At 47.2% G+C, this 17584-nt stretch overlaps 1 protein-coding gene across 1 annotated transcript in view; it reads left to right on the top strand.

Annotated features, from left to right (window-relative positions):
* Positions 1 to 17584, top strand: part of DGLUCY (D-glutamate cyclase) — a 46425-nt gene that overhangs the window by 17156 nt on the left and 11685 nt on the right. The window contains 5 exon segments of the mRNA XM_060293493.1: positions 38 to 138; positions 141 to 318; positions 4638 to 4689; positions 5529 to 5677; positions 8673 to 8810. Coding sequence (XP_060149476.1) covers positions 38 to 138; positions 141 to 318; positions 4638 to 4689; positions 5529 to 5677; positions 8673 to 8810 — 618 coding nt within the window.

Raw genomic sequence — 17584 nt, forward strand, 5'->3', positions numbered from 1 at the left:
GATTTTGTGATTTAATTTTGTTTTTGCCTAATTTTAGGCAGCCGAGGTCTCGGACACCTGCTCCGTCCAGGCAAGCTGCTGCGGGCCTTCCTGTCTCTGTCCCACACCTGCTCCGTGCTCCGCACCACCGGCTTCCCCACGAGCCGCGCATCTCAACCACGCATCTCAACCACGAGCCTCCGGAAGAGACGGACGGCCCGCCGGGAGCCGCGGCTCTGGCTGCCTTCCTGCAGGCCTGGGAGAAGGGGGTCTCCATGGTCGTCGACCAGAGAGCCTTGAATTTGTACAAGAAGCTTGTTGACGAGGCTGTACAGCGAGGTGAGCAGTGAGAGGAGGGGAGTCCCTTTAGCCAGATGAGGCTTCGTGGGCGGAGGGTGGAGGGAGTCAGCGTTTGTGGGACTTCCTCTGGGTGCCCAGGCACAGTGCTATGCACCTGACACGGGGCGTTTTCCTTAACACGCAGAACAACTCTTTGATAGCAACAGCATTATCCCCATTTTATAGATGAGGAGACTGAGGCCCTGAGAGGGCCAGGTGATTTAACTAGGTGGGGATGATGAGCTGGAATTTGAAGCCGGGTCCACCAGGCCCCACGATCCCACCTGTGCACATGCTTCCCCCCGTGAGAGGCAGGGGTGTCCTGCAGAGGACACTGAGCCAGCCGGGACAGGCCTGGACCCCCGAGTTGAGGGTAGAATGGTCGAGAATAGAGTGGTGGAGAGGCTGAGACAGCCGTGTCCCACAAAGCCCAAATGGGCAGGATGCCCCACGCTTCCCAGGTTCCCGGAACACCCAGATGGGCATCAGAGCCGAGAGTGCTGACCGTGCGAGCCTGGGACGCTGCTGTCAGTGTGTCAGGACCGGCCTAGGGTGCAGGGTGAACAGCTGCTACTCATCTCTCGTCGTTCTGTGGGTGTCACTCAGGCATCAGCCGGGAGCCTACCGCGCTTCCGACTGCCTGTCTCTCTGTGTCCCTCAAAATGCATTCTTCAGAGAAGTACTTTTGTCTTCTTAGCCTCTAAAAAGGGCTTCCACCTCAGAAAGGCATATCCTAAAGCGCCTGCTACGTTAGAAGTTGTGAAAAGGCTGTGTCTGGACCTACAGAATCCATTTCACACGATGAGTGTGTATTGAGTACCTAATATGTGCCAGGCGCTATTTAAGGCTTTTGGGATCCATCGGTGAACCAGACTGACAGCCATCCCGCCCTCATGGAGTAATGGAGACGGTAAACAGCATAGGAAAATAATACAGTGCATGTGTAGTGTGTTAGAAGGTGATACGCTATGGAATAGAGTGGCCCGGGACCCAGGGAACGGGGACTGACGGGCCAGGCGTGAGGGGGGCGCGCAGGGGTGGGCTGCTCTCTTAAACAAGAGGGTCAGGGAAGACCTCCTGGACAGGGTGCCATGTGAGCAAGGCTTGAAGCGGGTGCAAGAGTGAGGCCTGGACTGGCTGCGGGAAGAGTGTCCCTGGCTGTGACAATGGCCATGAGGTGGAGTGGGGCCCGGCAGGCTTAAGACAGGGCAGCAGCCAGCTGACCGGCCTGGAACCGGTAAGGAGAAGAGGAGCTGGATGGAGGACAGAGGTCACGGTTAGGTTTTAAAGGATCCCCCGGGGGCTTCCCTGGTGGCGCAGTGGTTGAGAGTCCGCCTGCCGATGCAGGGAACACGGGTTCGTGCCCCGGTCCGGGAAGATCCCACATGCCGCGGAGCGGCTGGGCCCGTGAGCCATGGCCCCTGAGCCTGCGCGTCCGGAGCCTGTGCTCCGCAACGGGAGAGGCCACAACAGTGAGAAGCCCGCGTACCGCTAAAAAAGAAAACAAATGGATCCCCCGGGTAGCCACAGGCACAAGCGTAGGGACAGGAGATGGGCCAGGTTATGGCAGGCGGGAGACGAGGCAGCTGCCCTGTGGCGAGTCCTTCTGTCCCCCAGTGATTTCAGCCACAGCTGGGGTGGAAGCTCTGAGTCACACAGACGGCCCAGGCCAGTGCTCTGTGGGGAATTCTCCAAAAACCCCTGCAAAACCACCCAGCCTGGAAGTATGGGGACTAATGCCTCCAGGGCCCCCTCAACCCATGGAGAGTGGGACCTGCTGCCTTGCCTCCTGTCTTTTGGAGACACGCAGGTCCCAGAGGAACGGAGACCCCATTGCCTTGAAAATGCACAAACCCTCCTGTTGGCTTCTCCTTCCCGTCCTCATTGTCCCTGTTCCCTCCTGGGATCATCTCCCAAATAAACCACCTGCACCCAAGTCTTTGTCTCAGACTCTGGTTTCAGGGGACCCCAGAGGGATGAATGGTAGAGATGGAGGTTGTGAGAAGCAGCCAGATCTATGTTTCGAAGGTAGAGTCGTGACTGCTCTCATGTTCGGGGCAGGGGACTGAGAGGATGGAATTGGCGTGGACTGGTTCAGGGAAGACCATGGTGGAGCAGGCCTGACCTTGCACCCTGTTGGTGAGGGTGTAAAATGGGGCGGCCGCTGTGGAAAACAGTATGGCAGTTCCTCAAAAAATTAAAAATAGAAAATACCATATGATTCAGGAATTCCACTTCTGGGCGTGTACCCAAAAGAACTGAAAGCAGGGACTCAAACAGATATTTCCACACCCGTTTACACACCCAGCAGCACTGTTCACAGTAGGCAAAAGGTGGGAACAACCCAGGCGTCCATTAACAAATGACTGGATAGACACAGTGTGGTCTGTACCTACAGTGGAATGTTACTCAGCCTTGAAAAGGAAGGACATTCTGACACATGCTACAACACAGATGAACCCTGAGGACATTATGCTGAGTGAAATAAGCCAGTCACAAAAAGACAAACCTGTATGACTCCACTTCTGTGAGGTGGGCAGAGTAATTAAAATCTTAGGGACAAAGGGTAGAAAGGTGGTTGCTGGGGACTGGGGTCGGGGGAAGGGGGAGTAAGTGTTTAATGGGTACAGGGTTTCAGTTTGGGAAGATGTAAAAGTTCTGGGGATGGGGCTTCCCTGGTGGCCCAGTGGATGAGAGTCTGCCTGCCGATGCAGGGGATGCGGGTTTGTGCCCCGATCCGGGAAGATCCCACATGCCGCGGAGCGGCTGGGCCCGTGAGCCATGGCCGCTGAGCCTGCGCGTCCGGAGCCTGTGCTCCGCAACGGGAGAGGCCACAACAGTGAGAGGCCCGTAGTTCTGGGGATGGATGGTGGGGATATTTGCACAATGACGTGAATGCGCTTAATGCCAGAGAACGGTACTCTTAAAGATGGATAAGATGGTAAATTTTACAGTAGGTGTGTTTTACCACAATTACAATTTGAAAAAATTTATAAGAGTGCAAGTTTGAGCCTGGGTAACTGAAAGTGTGGGTACCTATTAGACATGCAAGTGGGGAAGACAGCAGGCAATCAGATCCACGAGTCGAGTTCAGGAGAGCCATCTGGGCTGGAAAGAGGAACTGGAGAACAGTTGGCGTGTTGATGGCCTCAAAGTCAAGACACTAGATGACATCATGGAGGGAATAAGTGGAGACAGAGAGAAGGACCCAGATTGCGCCCTGGGACGCTCCACGCCCAGAGGTCAAGGGGAAGAGCAGGATCCTTCGTCCAAGAAGGATCAGCACTGAGGAAGGAGGAAAACCAAGAACCGTGTTGTCACCAAGGAGAAGGGAGAGCCAACTGTGCCCACTGCTTCACAGGCCGGCAGTCTCTTCCATCTGGCCACGCCCTGCTGGGTGTTTTTTGCTGCCCACTTTCCCAGAAGTCGCTCTGCCCTCCTGTTCACCTGACCGCCGGCTCCATGCTGGACCTCAGCTCAGAACTGGGTCTTGCCCACACAGTGGCTTGGAATTTGGAATTCGCTGTATTAGATTTTGCAGAACTTTCATTACATGTGGACGAAGAAAGTAGAAGCAATTTGGCCTTTTAATGACAATGATTTCAGTTCTTTTTTTATAAGTGAAGCCTGGGAAATGTTTAAAGAAGAAAGCTCAGTCATTGATTCCCTGTCTTGAAGATAAATTGATAAACTGGTTCTTTATGGCTTGGGTGCAGGGTCTCCGCTCGCCCCGACCTTCCTTGCCTGGGCTTCCTTCTCTCTATGTGCCCCCCTTGGGGATATGCTATGTTCCCCACCCTGTGTGGCTCCCTGCTGCCCCGTCTTACTAGTATCCTGTATCCTCAATCCAATTTCAAAGAAATAAAGAGCCAGCCTTTACACAGCACCTGCTTTGTGCCAGGCCCCCAGCTTGGTGCTCGGCAAACATCACACCATTGCGTCCACAGCAATCCTGGGAGAGGGCCTGATTACCCCCATTCTGCAGAGGGGGAAGCCAAAGCTCAGAGAGGTCCCGTGGCTTGCCCAAGGTCACACAGCCAGGAATTGTCGTTTGGTTCTATTCAACCCCCTTGCGGGGCCAGCAGCCTGCCCCTCACAGCACACAGAGGGGCTGGGTCTTTCGACCTGTCGTGACTGCCCCCCATTCCCTGGGGTGTCACGTCATACACAGACTGTGCCTCACGAGTATCCCTTGATGGACGACTGCCCTTCTCTTGTCTTTCCCCCTAGGCGGGGGGTGGAACTGGAGAAGGGGGTTGGGAGAGCCCCGGTAGGGGCGCTTCAGGAGCTCGGACAGTGATCTGGCTCCTTGCCCTCAGCTCGCCCCATCGACCCACTGGGGGGGCCGCGACAGCTCCCAAAGGGCTTGTGGTGACAACATGGGGAGGCTGGGGCGGGGAGCAGCTGTCTCGAGGCCATATGGTTTTAACATAGACAAGGTGCTTATTTGGGTTGGCTTCATGTGAGGGGGTGAGGGGCTGATGATGGAGCTTATGGGGGTAACCAAAGCTCCCCCAACCGCCCCTTGATACTGCTGCTGGGCCACAGAGCAGTTCAGGAGCTCCTGCAGAACCAGCGGGACCTGAGCACTGGGTCCACCATCCCCGTCCCAGGCCCTCTGTTAGCCTCTGGATAAGATTTCGTCCTGGGCCAGCGAATATGCAAAGATTCTACCTCAAACGGCTCTGAGGGGGTTTAGTTAATGGAAACCAAATCAATTTTATTTTATTATGGGATTTGTGTGTGTGTTCCACATATTCTACAATAATATGTATTATTATTATAATTAGAAAGTGTGCTTTTTTATTTTATTTTATTTTATTGTTTTGCGGTACGCGGGCCTCTCACAGCTGTGGCCTCTCCCACTGCGGAGCACAGGCTCTGGACGCGCAGGCTCAGCGTTCATGGCTCACGGGCCCAGCCGCTCCGCGGCATGTGGGATCCTCCCAGACCGGGGCACGAGCCTGTGTCCCCTGCGTTGGCAGGCGGACCCTCAACCACTGCACCACCAGGGAAGCCCTGATACTGTTTCTTAAAATGATCTGAGAGACCAACGCCCAGCACAGGCTCTGGCACACAATGGATTTTCAACCAAGTTCTGTAGGAAAGAAGGAAACGAAGACGGAAGGGTCCTTCGCACAAACACAGGAAGGCATGAGCCAGCCAGGCACCTGGCTCTCCATAAGGACCCTGTGCCCTCACCCCGGCAGGTTTGACCGTCTGGTGGCGATCGAGCGCACGGGAGGGGCTGCCGATGGCGATTACTACAACGCAAGGAAGAGGAACATCAAGCACTTGGTGGACCCCATCGATGGCCTTTTCCTTGCAGTGCAGAAGAGTTCTGGAATTTCAACAACTGGTAAGCAAGGGGCGCTGAGAATGCGACAAGAACATGTCAGCACTAAAAACCTTTTTTATTGACTGTTGAACACATGACAAAAAGGAGTTATATGGGACCATTGTTTTCCACTTCAGAGTTGGTCTTTGTTTATTCTGGTTGGTATAGACAATAACGATGCTGACATTTAGAAATCCAGTGTTCCCACGAGCAGGAAAGGGAAATGACGCTTAACTGAGCATATTCTATTTGTCCAACTCTAAAACATCAAAACTAATAATAAAATAATGACAATAATAAGCTCAAGCCATGGTATATTATTTTGGTCATACAGGGTGAATGTACCATATGTATTCTGTATCATCTTATGAAGTTTATTCATTTTTAAATATATCTTGAATGTATGATCAGTGTGATATTTTGATTGGGATCATTCATGTTTGTATAGAAATTTATGGTATTCAAAGAGGTTTCACAATCATTGTATTGTTTAAGCCTCTCTTAAAACCTGCAGGTAAGGCAGGTATAGTTTCCAAAGGTGAGGCCTAGGGAGGTAATTAGGAGTAGAGTCCAGACTCCCAGGGCCCTACCGACTATGCTTTTCGTGGGACCGCGTTGCCTTTATGAATTTCTGAAAGGCTTGATGTGACTGGGATGCCAGCAGTCCTCCCCTGGGGTGGGAACCAGAGCGTGGAGAAATGAAGGCACGTTTGTCGTGTTCCATATTTACTTTTTCTGTCCATTCAAACACTTCAGAATGTTTCCCAGGCCCATTAGTTGCCTTTGGCTTTTGGGGTTTTGATGAGACAATGAAAGCCTTCCTGGCTGAGTAGAAAATTTCCGCAAATCGCCCTGGTCTTTCCCAGAAGAGGCCTTGGGTATGGTGCTCCCAGTGTGGCTGGCTTCATGCTTCCTGCCTCTCTGGGCTGGGGAGGCCTCCCAGGATACAGCGGAAGGGCTTTCTGTGTCCACACGGGCCAGCAGGGTCCAAAGAACCTGTAGAGCAAACACTCTTCCCCCGCTGAATGGACCCCCGATCTGTGCTCTTCCCCCAACGATGCCCCCAAGATCCCAGAGCAAGCAGGTGGAGCTGGCTGTGCTTTCAAGCTGCCCCCTTTGTGGACCCCTGGACCCTTCTCTTGGCCTCAGGAGCCCCCTGCTCAACAGAGTTGCCCCCCAAACCCTCCTTTCCCTCCTTTGCTCCATCAACACCCCTGTTCCTCAGTTCCACAGGCAGCTGCCTTGTCAGGGAATCACACTCAATTGAGAATCAAGACACCCATGTCCCACTCACTCCCCGGGTCCTGCCCCTCTCAGAGACTCTGTAAAGTGAGGTCAAGTCCACAGACGGGACACACCTGAGGAGCGAACAAGATGAACTTCATAAAATGTTAAAGGGCAGAGGCAGAAACAGACAAGATATCAGTGCTAGGTGTTGTTATTTTCTTTCATTCAATGGACTGTCATGGATCTAGAAAACTGTTCTGAGAAAAATCCTCAGGGTGAGGACCTAGGGCGTCTGGTCATCCACAATCATCGCATTCTTTTGGCCGAGACCAGGTCTCTGATGCCCAAGGTGAGTCAGCTCCAGGCCCCTCTCCACCATCAGGCAATGAATGCTTGCCTCTGGTGGAATTCTTCCACATTATTTGTAGAAATAGACACAAAAACAGTCACACAACAATTCTGTAGGCTTGAGGGGCCCAGCCTTCTGTCCTTGGGGCACTGGGATAATCCCCTTGGTGAATGGTTATCTTGAGGCAGCTGCAACCATCTTCCAGAGGCAGATTCAGCTGACCTCTAGTCTACAGAATCCTCCAGAAACACTTGGACGCAGGACCAAATGGTGTTCCTAGGGCACCACCTCAAAGGGCACAGGCTGCAGGGCTTGTGAGAGTTTTTTGCATCTTGTTCCTACAAGGGTGGAGTTACCTGGTAATTACTTCCAGCCAGTTCACCTCTCTTGAACACCGTTTATTTCACCAATGAATTAAATAATATCTGACAGGGCTTCCCTGGTGGCGCAGTGGTTAAGAATCCGCCTGCCAATGCCGGGAACAGGGGTTCGAGCCCTGGTCCGAGAAGATCCCACATGCCGCGGAGCAACTAACCCCATGTGCCACAACTACTGAGCCTGTGCTCTAGAGCCTGCGAGCCACAACTACTGAGCCCACTTGCCACAACTACTGAAGTCCGCGTGCCTAGAGCCCGTGCTCCACAAGAGAAGCCACCGCGATGAGAAGCCCACACACCGCAATAGAGAGTAGCCCCCGCTTGCCGCAACTAGAGAAAGCCCACACCCAGCAACGAAGACCCAACACAGCCAAAAATAAATAAATAAAATTAAATTTAAAAAAAAAGAAAATTTCTGACGTTTACTTATTCTAACATATTTATTCTAGCATTTATTATGCTACAATAATTAACAAACCTTCTGGTGCCTCGCAGATTGGCCTTTATTCTGTGGTCTCTTTCAAACGCTAACAGGCCACCCCTGGGGTGTGAATTCCTCATTATGCTGCTTTACATATTAACCAGGCGCCTATCTGGTGTAGATTAAAATTAACTAAAATGACACACATACATTTCACATACTTGAAACAGAAGGCTTTAAATTACAGAATTGACTTTAACAAACCTATACCCGTTCCCTTCTGCCAATGGAATGCTGTCTGGCCACAGTAATGAGACTCAGGGCCTTGTGGCCCCTCCCTGAGCCGGAGCTACTGGCAAGGAGAGGAAGTCCTGGATGCCACCATCTCTCGTGGACCTGGCGCCCCATCTGTGACTGGAGAATGTGACCCAACGGTGGACACGGCCACACTCTGCTGAGTTCCAAACCTGGACTCATTTTTAACTGGAGAAGTTTCTAGAATACCTGAAGAAGTCCAGCATCTCCTGGTAGTGTGAAAATGTATCCAGAGCCAACCCCTTTCCCCACCCTGAGGCACATGTGAAGGGGCTGCTCTACCCCATAACCACGCCACATTTTGCCTGATCCTGTGCCCTGACTCAGTTCCCTTCCCTCCCGGGGTCGGTGACGGAGGGAACGAGCTTGGGATGGGCAAAGTCAAGGAGGCCGTGAAGAGGCACATACGAAATGGGGACGTCATTGCCTGTGACGTGGAGACTGACTTTGCGGTCATCATCGCTGGTGAGTGCTCAGACGGCCAGCCAATCAGGCAAGGCTGCCCGGGGGAGGGACCTGGCTTGGAGCCTGTCCAGCCAGAAAATCATCTCCTCCATGAGTGGAGTCTAGAGGGCGCCAGGGTAAGAAGGGGACCTGGTTCTTAGCCTCTGGCCTCTCAGTCATTCAACAAACGTTTGCTGTGGGCCAGACATTGCTCTGTGTACTGAGGCTGGAGCAGCAAGGGCCCTGCTCCACGGAGTGCCTGCTCTAGTGTTGGGAGATGGACAATGAGCCCTAACAAAGAAATATACCAGATGGTGCTAAACAGTGAGAAGAGCTACAGGTAGATAGAGAGAGTGACAGGCAGGCCACTTTAGATCAGTGCTCTGAAGAGGGGTCATCTCTGCTTTTATCTGTACCTCCTGTGGGGTGGAAAGGAAGAGAACAATCTGGCAAACGTTTGGAAGATGCAGGAGGCTTCAGCTCTCCTTTCACTTACCTCTGCCCCAGGCTTCCCTGCCCGTCCCTGCAGCTGCCCTTCCCATCAGGACCAACCTTTCCTGTGTCTGGGTCCTTCCAGGCCCCACCCTTCCTCCCTTGACTTCATCACAAGTTTCAGGAATTTTGACCCATACCTGAGAAAGGCCCTCTCCCTTTTCATTGTCAAAGTCAAAAACAGCCGTGGAGATAAGCAGAAATATCTGAGGGTACCAGTGCCTGGGTAAGAAAACTTGAACTGTAATTGACAAGTTGCTGGAAGTTTCGTGTGGACAAGTCTGAGTTAGAAGCTCCAGAGGGACCTAGTCGTAGGAAGCTCCCACCTTCTGTGAGCTTTACCTTCACAGGCTCTACCAGGTCCACACTGAATATTAGAGAAAAAGCCCCTCATGCTTTAGGTAGGGGAGGGGAAAGTGAGCCATTTTTGAAATACACCAGAGCACCTGTTCTTCTGAACAACGCCTGCCCTCGGAAGAAACTATTATACCAGAGCCTAGCCTGCTAGGGTTTTAACAGAGCCTAACTTACCTAGGGGAGAGAAATACCCAAAAGTAGATAACATGCAATAACAGATGGATAATGTAAGCAGAGAAATGGAAATTCTAATAAAGAATCAAAAAGAAATGCTAGAGATAAAATACACTTGTAACAGAATGAAGAATGCCTTTGATGGGCCCATTAGTAGATTAGATACAGCTGAGAAAATAATCTCTGACCTTGACGATATGACAATGGGAACTCCCTAGACTAAAAAGATAAGAGAAAAAAGACTGAAAGGAACAGAAAAGAATATCCCAAGAATTGTGGGGTAACTACAGAGATGTAACCTATTTGTAATAGGAATCCAGAAGGAGAAAGAGAAAAGAAATATTTGAAGAAATAATGACTGAGAATTTTCTCCCAAATTGATGTCAGACACCAAACAATAGATCCAGGAAACTCAGAGAATACTAAGCAGGATAAATGCCAAAAAAACTACACCTAGACATATGTTCAAATTTCAGAAAATCAACAATAAAGAAAATATCTGGAAAGAAGCTGGAGGAAAAAAACTCTTTACCAATAGAGGAGCAAAGATAAGAATTATATCCAACTTCTCCTCAGAAACCATACAAGCAAGAAGAAAGTGGAGTGAAATATTTAAAGTGTTGATAGAGAAAAATCACCAACCTAGAATTATGTATCTTGGAAACTTTTCCTTTATAAGTGAAGGAGAAATAAAAAATTTCTCAGACAAACAAAAATTGGGGGAATTTGTTGCTAGTAGACCTGTCTTGTAGGAAATGTTAAAAGAAATTCTAGGGCCTTCCTTGGTGGTGCAGTGGATAAGACTCTGTGCTCCCAATGCAGGGGGCCTGGGTTCGATCCCTGGTCAGGGAACTAGATCCCACATGCATGCCGCAACTAAGAGTTTGAGTGCCACAACTAAGAGTTTGAATGCCACAACTAAGGAGCCCACCTGCTGCAACTAAGACCTGGTGCAAACAAATAAATAAATAAATATTTAAAACAACAAAAAAAGAGAAATTCTAAGAGAGAAGGAAAATTATATTGGTCAGAAACTCGATCTACACAAGAAAGGAAGAGCATTGGAGAATGAATAAACGAAGGTAAAATTAAAATTTTTATTTCTCTTATTCTTAATTGATCTAATGGATAACAGTTTGTTCAAAATAATAATGGCAACAATGTGTTCAATAATATGTGCTTATGTGTATATATGGGCGTATATATTATATATATATATATATATATATACATGAAATGAATGACAGCAATGATACAAGGGATGACAGGGAAGAATTAGGAATATTTTGTTATTATAACATGCTTGAGCTACCTGTGAAGTGCTTATTTGAAAGTGGACCTGGATTCATTGTAAACATATATTGCAAACTCTAGGGCAACCACTAAAAAAAATTTTTTTTAAAAGAAGTATCATTGATATGCTAAGAAAGGAGAGAAAATAGCATCATATAAAGTGTTCAATTAAAACCATGAAAGTCAAAAAAATGTGAAAGACAAAATAGGAAAAAGAAAAAGGGCAACAAATAGAAAATAGCAAAAGTATGGTAGATAGTAATCCAACCATATCAATGATCACCTTAAATGTCAATGGTCTAAATATTCCAATTAAAAGACAAAGATTGTCAGAGTGGATCAAAAAACAAGACCCAAATATGATTGTCTCAAGAAACCCACTTTAAATATAAAGAAATGTATAGATCAACAGTAAAGGTTTGGAGAAAGATATACCATGTTAACACTAGTCAAAAGAAAGTAGGAGTAGCTATATAAATTTCAGACAGAGCAGACTTCAGAACAGTTCAGGAAAGTTACCAGGGTTGAAAGGGGCATTACATAATGACAAAGGGGTAAATACTCCAAGAGGACATAACAATTCTTAATGTGCATACTCCTAAAATGTCAGGCAAAAACTGATAGAACTGCAAGGAAGAATAGATGAATCCACTATTATAACTGGAGACTTTAACACAGCTCTATCAGAAACGGACAAATCCAGCAGGCAGAAAATCCGTAAGGGCATAGTTGAACTCAGCAATACCATCAATCCACTGTATATAATGGACATCTTATGCCCTGCTTCCTCCAACAACAATAGCCTACGCATCCTTCTCAAGCTCACATGGAACATTCACCAAGATAGACTACATTCCGGACCATAAATACCACCTTAACAAATTTTAAACACTAGAAATCATAACATGTCTGCTGTCAGATCACAATGGAATCAAACTAGAAATCAGTAACAGAAAGATAGCTGGAAAAATCCCCAAATACTTGGAGATTAAACAGCACTCTTCTAAATAACACATGAGTCAAAGAAGAAATCTGAAGAGAAATTTTAAAATATTTTGAACTCGATGAAAATAAAATTTATCAAAATTTGTGGGATGCAGTGAAAGCAAGGAAATTTATTATATCGAATGTGTATATTAAAATCTGTAATCTAAGTGTTCACCTTAGGAAACTAAGAAATGAAGAGAAAATTAAATCCAAAGAAGGAAATAAATAATAACAATTAAAGCAGAAATCAATGAAATTGAAAACAGGAAATCAATAGAGAAAATTAACGAAACCAAAAGCTGGTTCTTTGAAAAGATCAACAAAATTGATAAGCCTCCAGCCAGACTAACTAAGAAAAAAAGAGAGAAGACACAAGTTACTAAAAATAAAGGAGGGCACATCACTACAGATGCCATGGAAATTAAAAGAATAATAAAAGAATGCCATGAACAACTCTGTGCCCATAAATTTGATTAAAAATGGCATACCGGGCTTCCCTGGTGGCGCAGTGGTTGAGAATTCACCTGCCCATGAAGGGGATACGGGTTCATGCCCTGGTCTGGGAAGATCCCACATGCCGCGGAGCAGCTGGGCCTGTGAGCCATGGCCGCTGAGCCTGCGCGTCCGGAGCCTGTGCTCCACAACGGGAGAGACCACAACAGTGAGAGGTCCGCATACCACAAAAAAAAAAAAATGGGCAGAGGACCTGAACAGACATTTTGTTTTTCAAAAGAAGATATACAGATGGCTAACAGGCACATGAAAAGATGCTCAACATCACTAATCATCAGGGAAATGAAAATCAAAACCACAATGAGATATCACCTCACACCTGTCAGAGTGGCTATTATCAAAAGACAACAGACAACAAGTGTTGGTGAGGATGTGGAGAAAAGGGAACCCTGTACACTATTGGTGGGAATGTAAATTGGTGCAGCCACGATGAAAACAGTATGGAGATTCCTCAAAAACTTAAAAATAGAACTACCATACAATCCAGCAATTCCACTCCTGGGTATTTAGCCAAAGAAAATTAAAACACTAATTAGAAAAGGTATATGCACCGCCCCCCCCATGTTCACTGCAGCATTATTTTCACTAATCAAGATACGGAAGCAACCTAAATGCCCATCAGTAGATGAATGGATAAAGATGATGTGGTATATATATATAAGGGAATGTTACTCAGCCATAAAGAAGAATGGAATCTTTCCATTTGCACCAACACAGATGGACTTAAAGGGGATTACACTAAGTGAAATAAGTCAGACAGAGAAGGACAAGTACTGTATGATTTCACTTATTTGGGGAATCTAAAAAACAAAACAAATGAACACACATAACTGAACAGAAACAGAGTCATAGATACAGAGAACAAATAGGTGATTGCCAGGGGGTTGGGGAGGAAAGAAATAGCTGAGGGAGATTAAGAAATACAAACTCCCAGTTACAAAATAAATGAGTCATGGGTAGGAAATGTACAGTTTGAGGAATATAGTCAATAATTACCTGATATCTTTGTATGGGGACAGATATTAGCCAGACTTACAGTGGTGATCATTTTGAAATGTATAGAAATACAGAATCTCTATGTTGTATACCAGGAACTAACATAGTGTTGTAGGTCAATTACACTTCAAAAACAAACAAACAGGGGCTTCCCTGGTGGCGCAGTGGTTGAGAGTCCGCCTGCCGATGCAGGGGACACGGGTTCGTGCCCCGGTCCGGGAAGATCCCACATGCCGCAGAGCGGCTGGGACCGTGAGCCATGGCCGCTGAGCCTGCGCGTCCGGAGTCTGTGCTCCGCAACGGGAGAGGCCACAACAGTGAGAGGCCCACGTACCGCAAAAAAAAAAAAAAGCAAACCAAACAAACAAACTGACAGAAAAAGAGATGAGATTTGTAGTTACCAGAGAAAAAGGGTGTGGGGGGGGGGGGGAATTGGATAAAAGTGGTCAAAAGGCACAAAGTCCCAGCTATAAGATAAATAAGTACTAGGGATGCAATGTACAACATGATAAGTATAATGAACACTGCTGTATAAGTGAAGGTTGTTAAGACCGTAAATCCTAAGAGTTCTCATCACGAGGAAAACTTGTTTTCTGTTTCTTTAATTTTGTATCAATAGGAGATGATTTGAGTTGATGGATGCTCACAAAACTTGTGGTCGTCATTCCATGATGTTTGTGAGTCAAATCTCTGTGCTTTACACCTTAAACTTATACAATGCTGTATCTCAATTATATCTCAATAAAACTGAAAGAAGGAAATGTAAAACTTCTGCTCTGCAGAAGACAATGCCAAGAGAATGAGAAGGCATAGACTTGAAGAAAACATTTACAAAAGACGTTTCTGATAAGACTGTTACCCAAAATATACAAAGAACTCTTAAAACTCACTAATAATAAAATAAACAGTCCAGTTTAAACAGTCCAGTTTAAAAATGGGCAAAAGACCTGAACAGACACCTCACCAAAGAAGACGTACAGATGGCAAGTAAGGATATGAAAAGATGTTCAACATCTTATGTCTCAGGTCTCCACCCTGGGTTAGCTTTTCGGCTGCGACACCCAGACAAACCCTACCCCTCAGGCGTGCCGAGCTTGCTTGCTGTCGGCACGTCTGTTATTTACTAGTCCCCTTTATCATGGGGTCTTGGATCTCAGTGGAAGGGAGCCTCTGGAGAATCTCTTTGGAAGTCCCCAGATTTCCTTGTTTATCTGCCACCCAGAATGTAGGTTCTCTGTATAATTGAACAAATCTCAAACGCTTGGCCAACTGCATCACTGATGCGATTTTAGCAGCAGGTGAAGTTCCCCAAAGAGAAAAGATGATCCCAGTTGGCAGTGGGGAGAGTTTCAGATGAAAATCTGTGGTTTGGGGCTGAGAGAGATGGAAAGGGGCCCATCCAGTTAGGGTTGGGAGCTGCTGGGGCCTGAAAACAGAGAAGTTTGTCTGCTCCTTCAGCTCAACAAAGACAAGAAAGATCAAGGGCTCTGGAATCAGTAAGGAGATGGCAGCTCTTATCTCCAAGCTTCGCTGGCCTCACCCAGAAAGTGAGTCTCTTTGAGGATTAGAGAAAGCCTTTTCAAAGTCACCCAGGCTGGCCCTGGGCTGGGTAGTCACAGCAAATTTGCTATTCTTCTTCCAGGAGGGGCAGTCAAGAGGGGGCAGTAGGCAGGTAGTGGATCTCTCAAGGAGAGTGAATTAGGAGGCACAGAAGCCCTGCTGACTCCATCTTTGGTTCTTGACACCAGGGCTGGTCAGCAAGGTGTCAGGCCTAGCCATAGTCAGACAGGTATGATGGAAGTGAGAAGAGAAAAAACCCACGACAAGGTCCACAAGCAAATGGTGCCTTGGCCCTAAAGGTGTATTCTTCTGTGCTATCTGGTGCCTATAGAGATCAAAGTTTGCAGTGGGACATCACAGGGGGCCTCCCAGAACAGGCTCCTGAATATGGGCTCAAGTCTAATCCCTTTTCCTGGTCTTGGGGACCCTCTCAGCCTCATCTCCCTGATCTCCACTACGTATCCCATGATCTAGCCATGCTTGAATACAGCATACCTTTCACTTTTTTAATTGAAAAGATGACATAACAATACTATAGACATTCTCAGAAGGTGGTAGTGAAGGGTGATGGAGGACAAAAATACTATCATCTCATCACAGCACAATCAGCATTTTTTCATTTTGCCTGTTGGCTTCTAATTCTTATACTCAGTACAAACCCACTTTTGGCTTCTGACTGACCTAGGAGTGATCTTTAAGCACAAGAAGAAGTGATGCAACACAGCATGATAGAGCTGTTACCTAACCGCTCTGATGGTGGGCTTCCATGCAGCGTGAGGGATTCAGGTTAGCCATAAGGGAGAGTTCTGGAATGGCTTCCTAGGGTTATAGCTTGAATGTTCTTCTCTTCTGGTCACTAACAGTGCCTAACCCAGATGGTTTAGGGCAATGGTTCTCAAACTTTAACTTGAATCAGAATCACTTGGAGAGCTTATTAAAACTCAGTTTGCTCCCCTATTCCCTTGCTGAGTTTCGATTAAGTCAGTCTAGGCTGGGGCCCTAGAATTTGTGTTTCTAACAAGTTCCCAGGTACTACTGCCACTGGTCTTGGGACCATTCTTTGAGTTCTGCTGCTTAGAGGCAGGGTGATGAACCTGTTGGGGAGCAAAATTTGTGACCCCAAAATCTGTCTCCTTGGGGCTTCCCTGGTGGCGCAGTGGTTAAGAATCCGCCTGCCAGTGCAGGGGACACGGGTTTGAGCCCTGGTCCGGGAAGATCCCACATGCCACGGAGCAACTAAGACCGTGCGCCGCAACTACTGAGCCTGTGCTCTAGAGCCCATGAACCACAACTACTGAAGCCCACATACCTAGACCCCGTGCTCAGTAACAAAGAGAAGCCACCACAATGAGAAGCCCGCGCACCGCAACAAAGAGTAGCCCCCGCTCACTGCAACTAGAGAAAGCCCGCGCGCAGCAACGAAGAGCCTAGGCAGCCAAAAATAAATAAATAAATAAATCTATTAAAAAAAAAAAGAAATCTGTCTCCTTGGCATGAGGATTAATTTAGGATGATCTTTAAAAATTTTTATTGGAGTATATTTGATTTACAATGTTGTGTTAGTTTCAGGTGTATAGAGGATGATGATTTTTAAGAAACGGAAGACTCAGGACGTTTTTCTTTTTAGCTCCCCCTTAGCTGCATAAAGAATTTAGTTAAAGGGCCTGTTCCCAGAATAGAGCTATAAGCAGAGGTATCTGCAGAGAATACGGGCTAGGTGTAGTGGGGGAAACTCAGCATGACCCAGCAAACATTTATTTGCCAAACATTTGCTTTTCCATCTCCATGTGCATTGCCTTCCTCCCCTTTGAAGTCCCAAACCAGTACCCCCAACATCCTCTTTTGTCTTTAGCTGAGGATGGTATTTAAGATGAGGGCTTCGGCCATTTGGGTGAATTTTTCGGTTCTCCTGGGCCTCTCCCGTGTATACATGTTATTAAACTCCTGTTTTATTTTCTCCTGTTTATCTTACTCATGTCAATTTAATTCTTATACCAGCCAGAGGAACCTAGAAAGATGGAGGAAAATTCCTTTCTCCCCGACAGTTGGCACAATCAGCAGGATTTCCCTTTACTGGCTGGATACTACTCTCCCTGAAGCTGCTGCGGCTAAGAGATCCTGGGACAACTGACAGAAGCCACAGACGGTAAGAGTTCTTGCCTGTCAGTCAGTCTCCCCATCTCTGCTTGCAGCGTCTATTGGAAGCGAGTGGTAAGAGCCCTTTACTGCTTTTCTAAAGTTAGATTAACAGGAGGAATATTTATGGAGCCTAGTTCCTTGGACCCAGAGACTCTTGTTTTGAAAACTGGCAGAGTACGCTTGATTTGTTGATCCTTTTCCTCCCAAAGATGGTTATTGTTTTTCTTTATCTCTCTATTGTGTTGTTTGTCATAAGAAGGAAATTCCATAGGGTAGGACGCAGG

This window comes from Globicephala melas, chromosome 2 (genome assembly GCF_963455315.2).
Source record: "Globicephala melas chromosome 2, mGloMel1.2, whole genome shotgun sequence".
NCBI lineage: Eukaryota > Metazoa > Chordata > Mammalia > Artiodactyla > Delphinidae > Globicephala > Globicephala melas.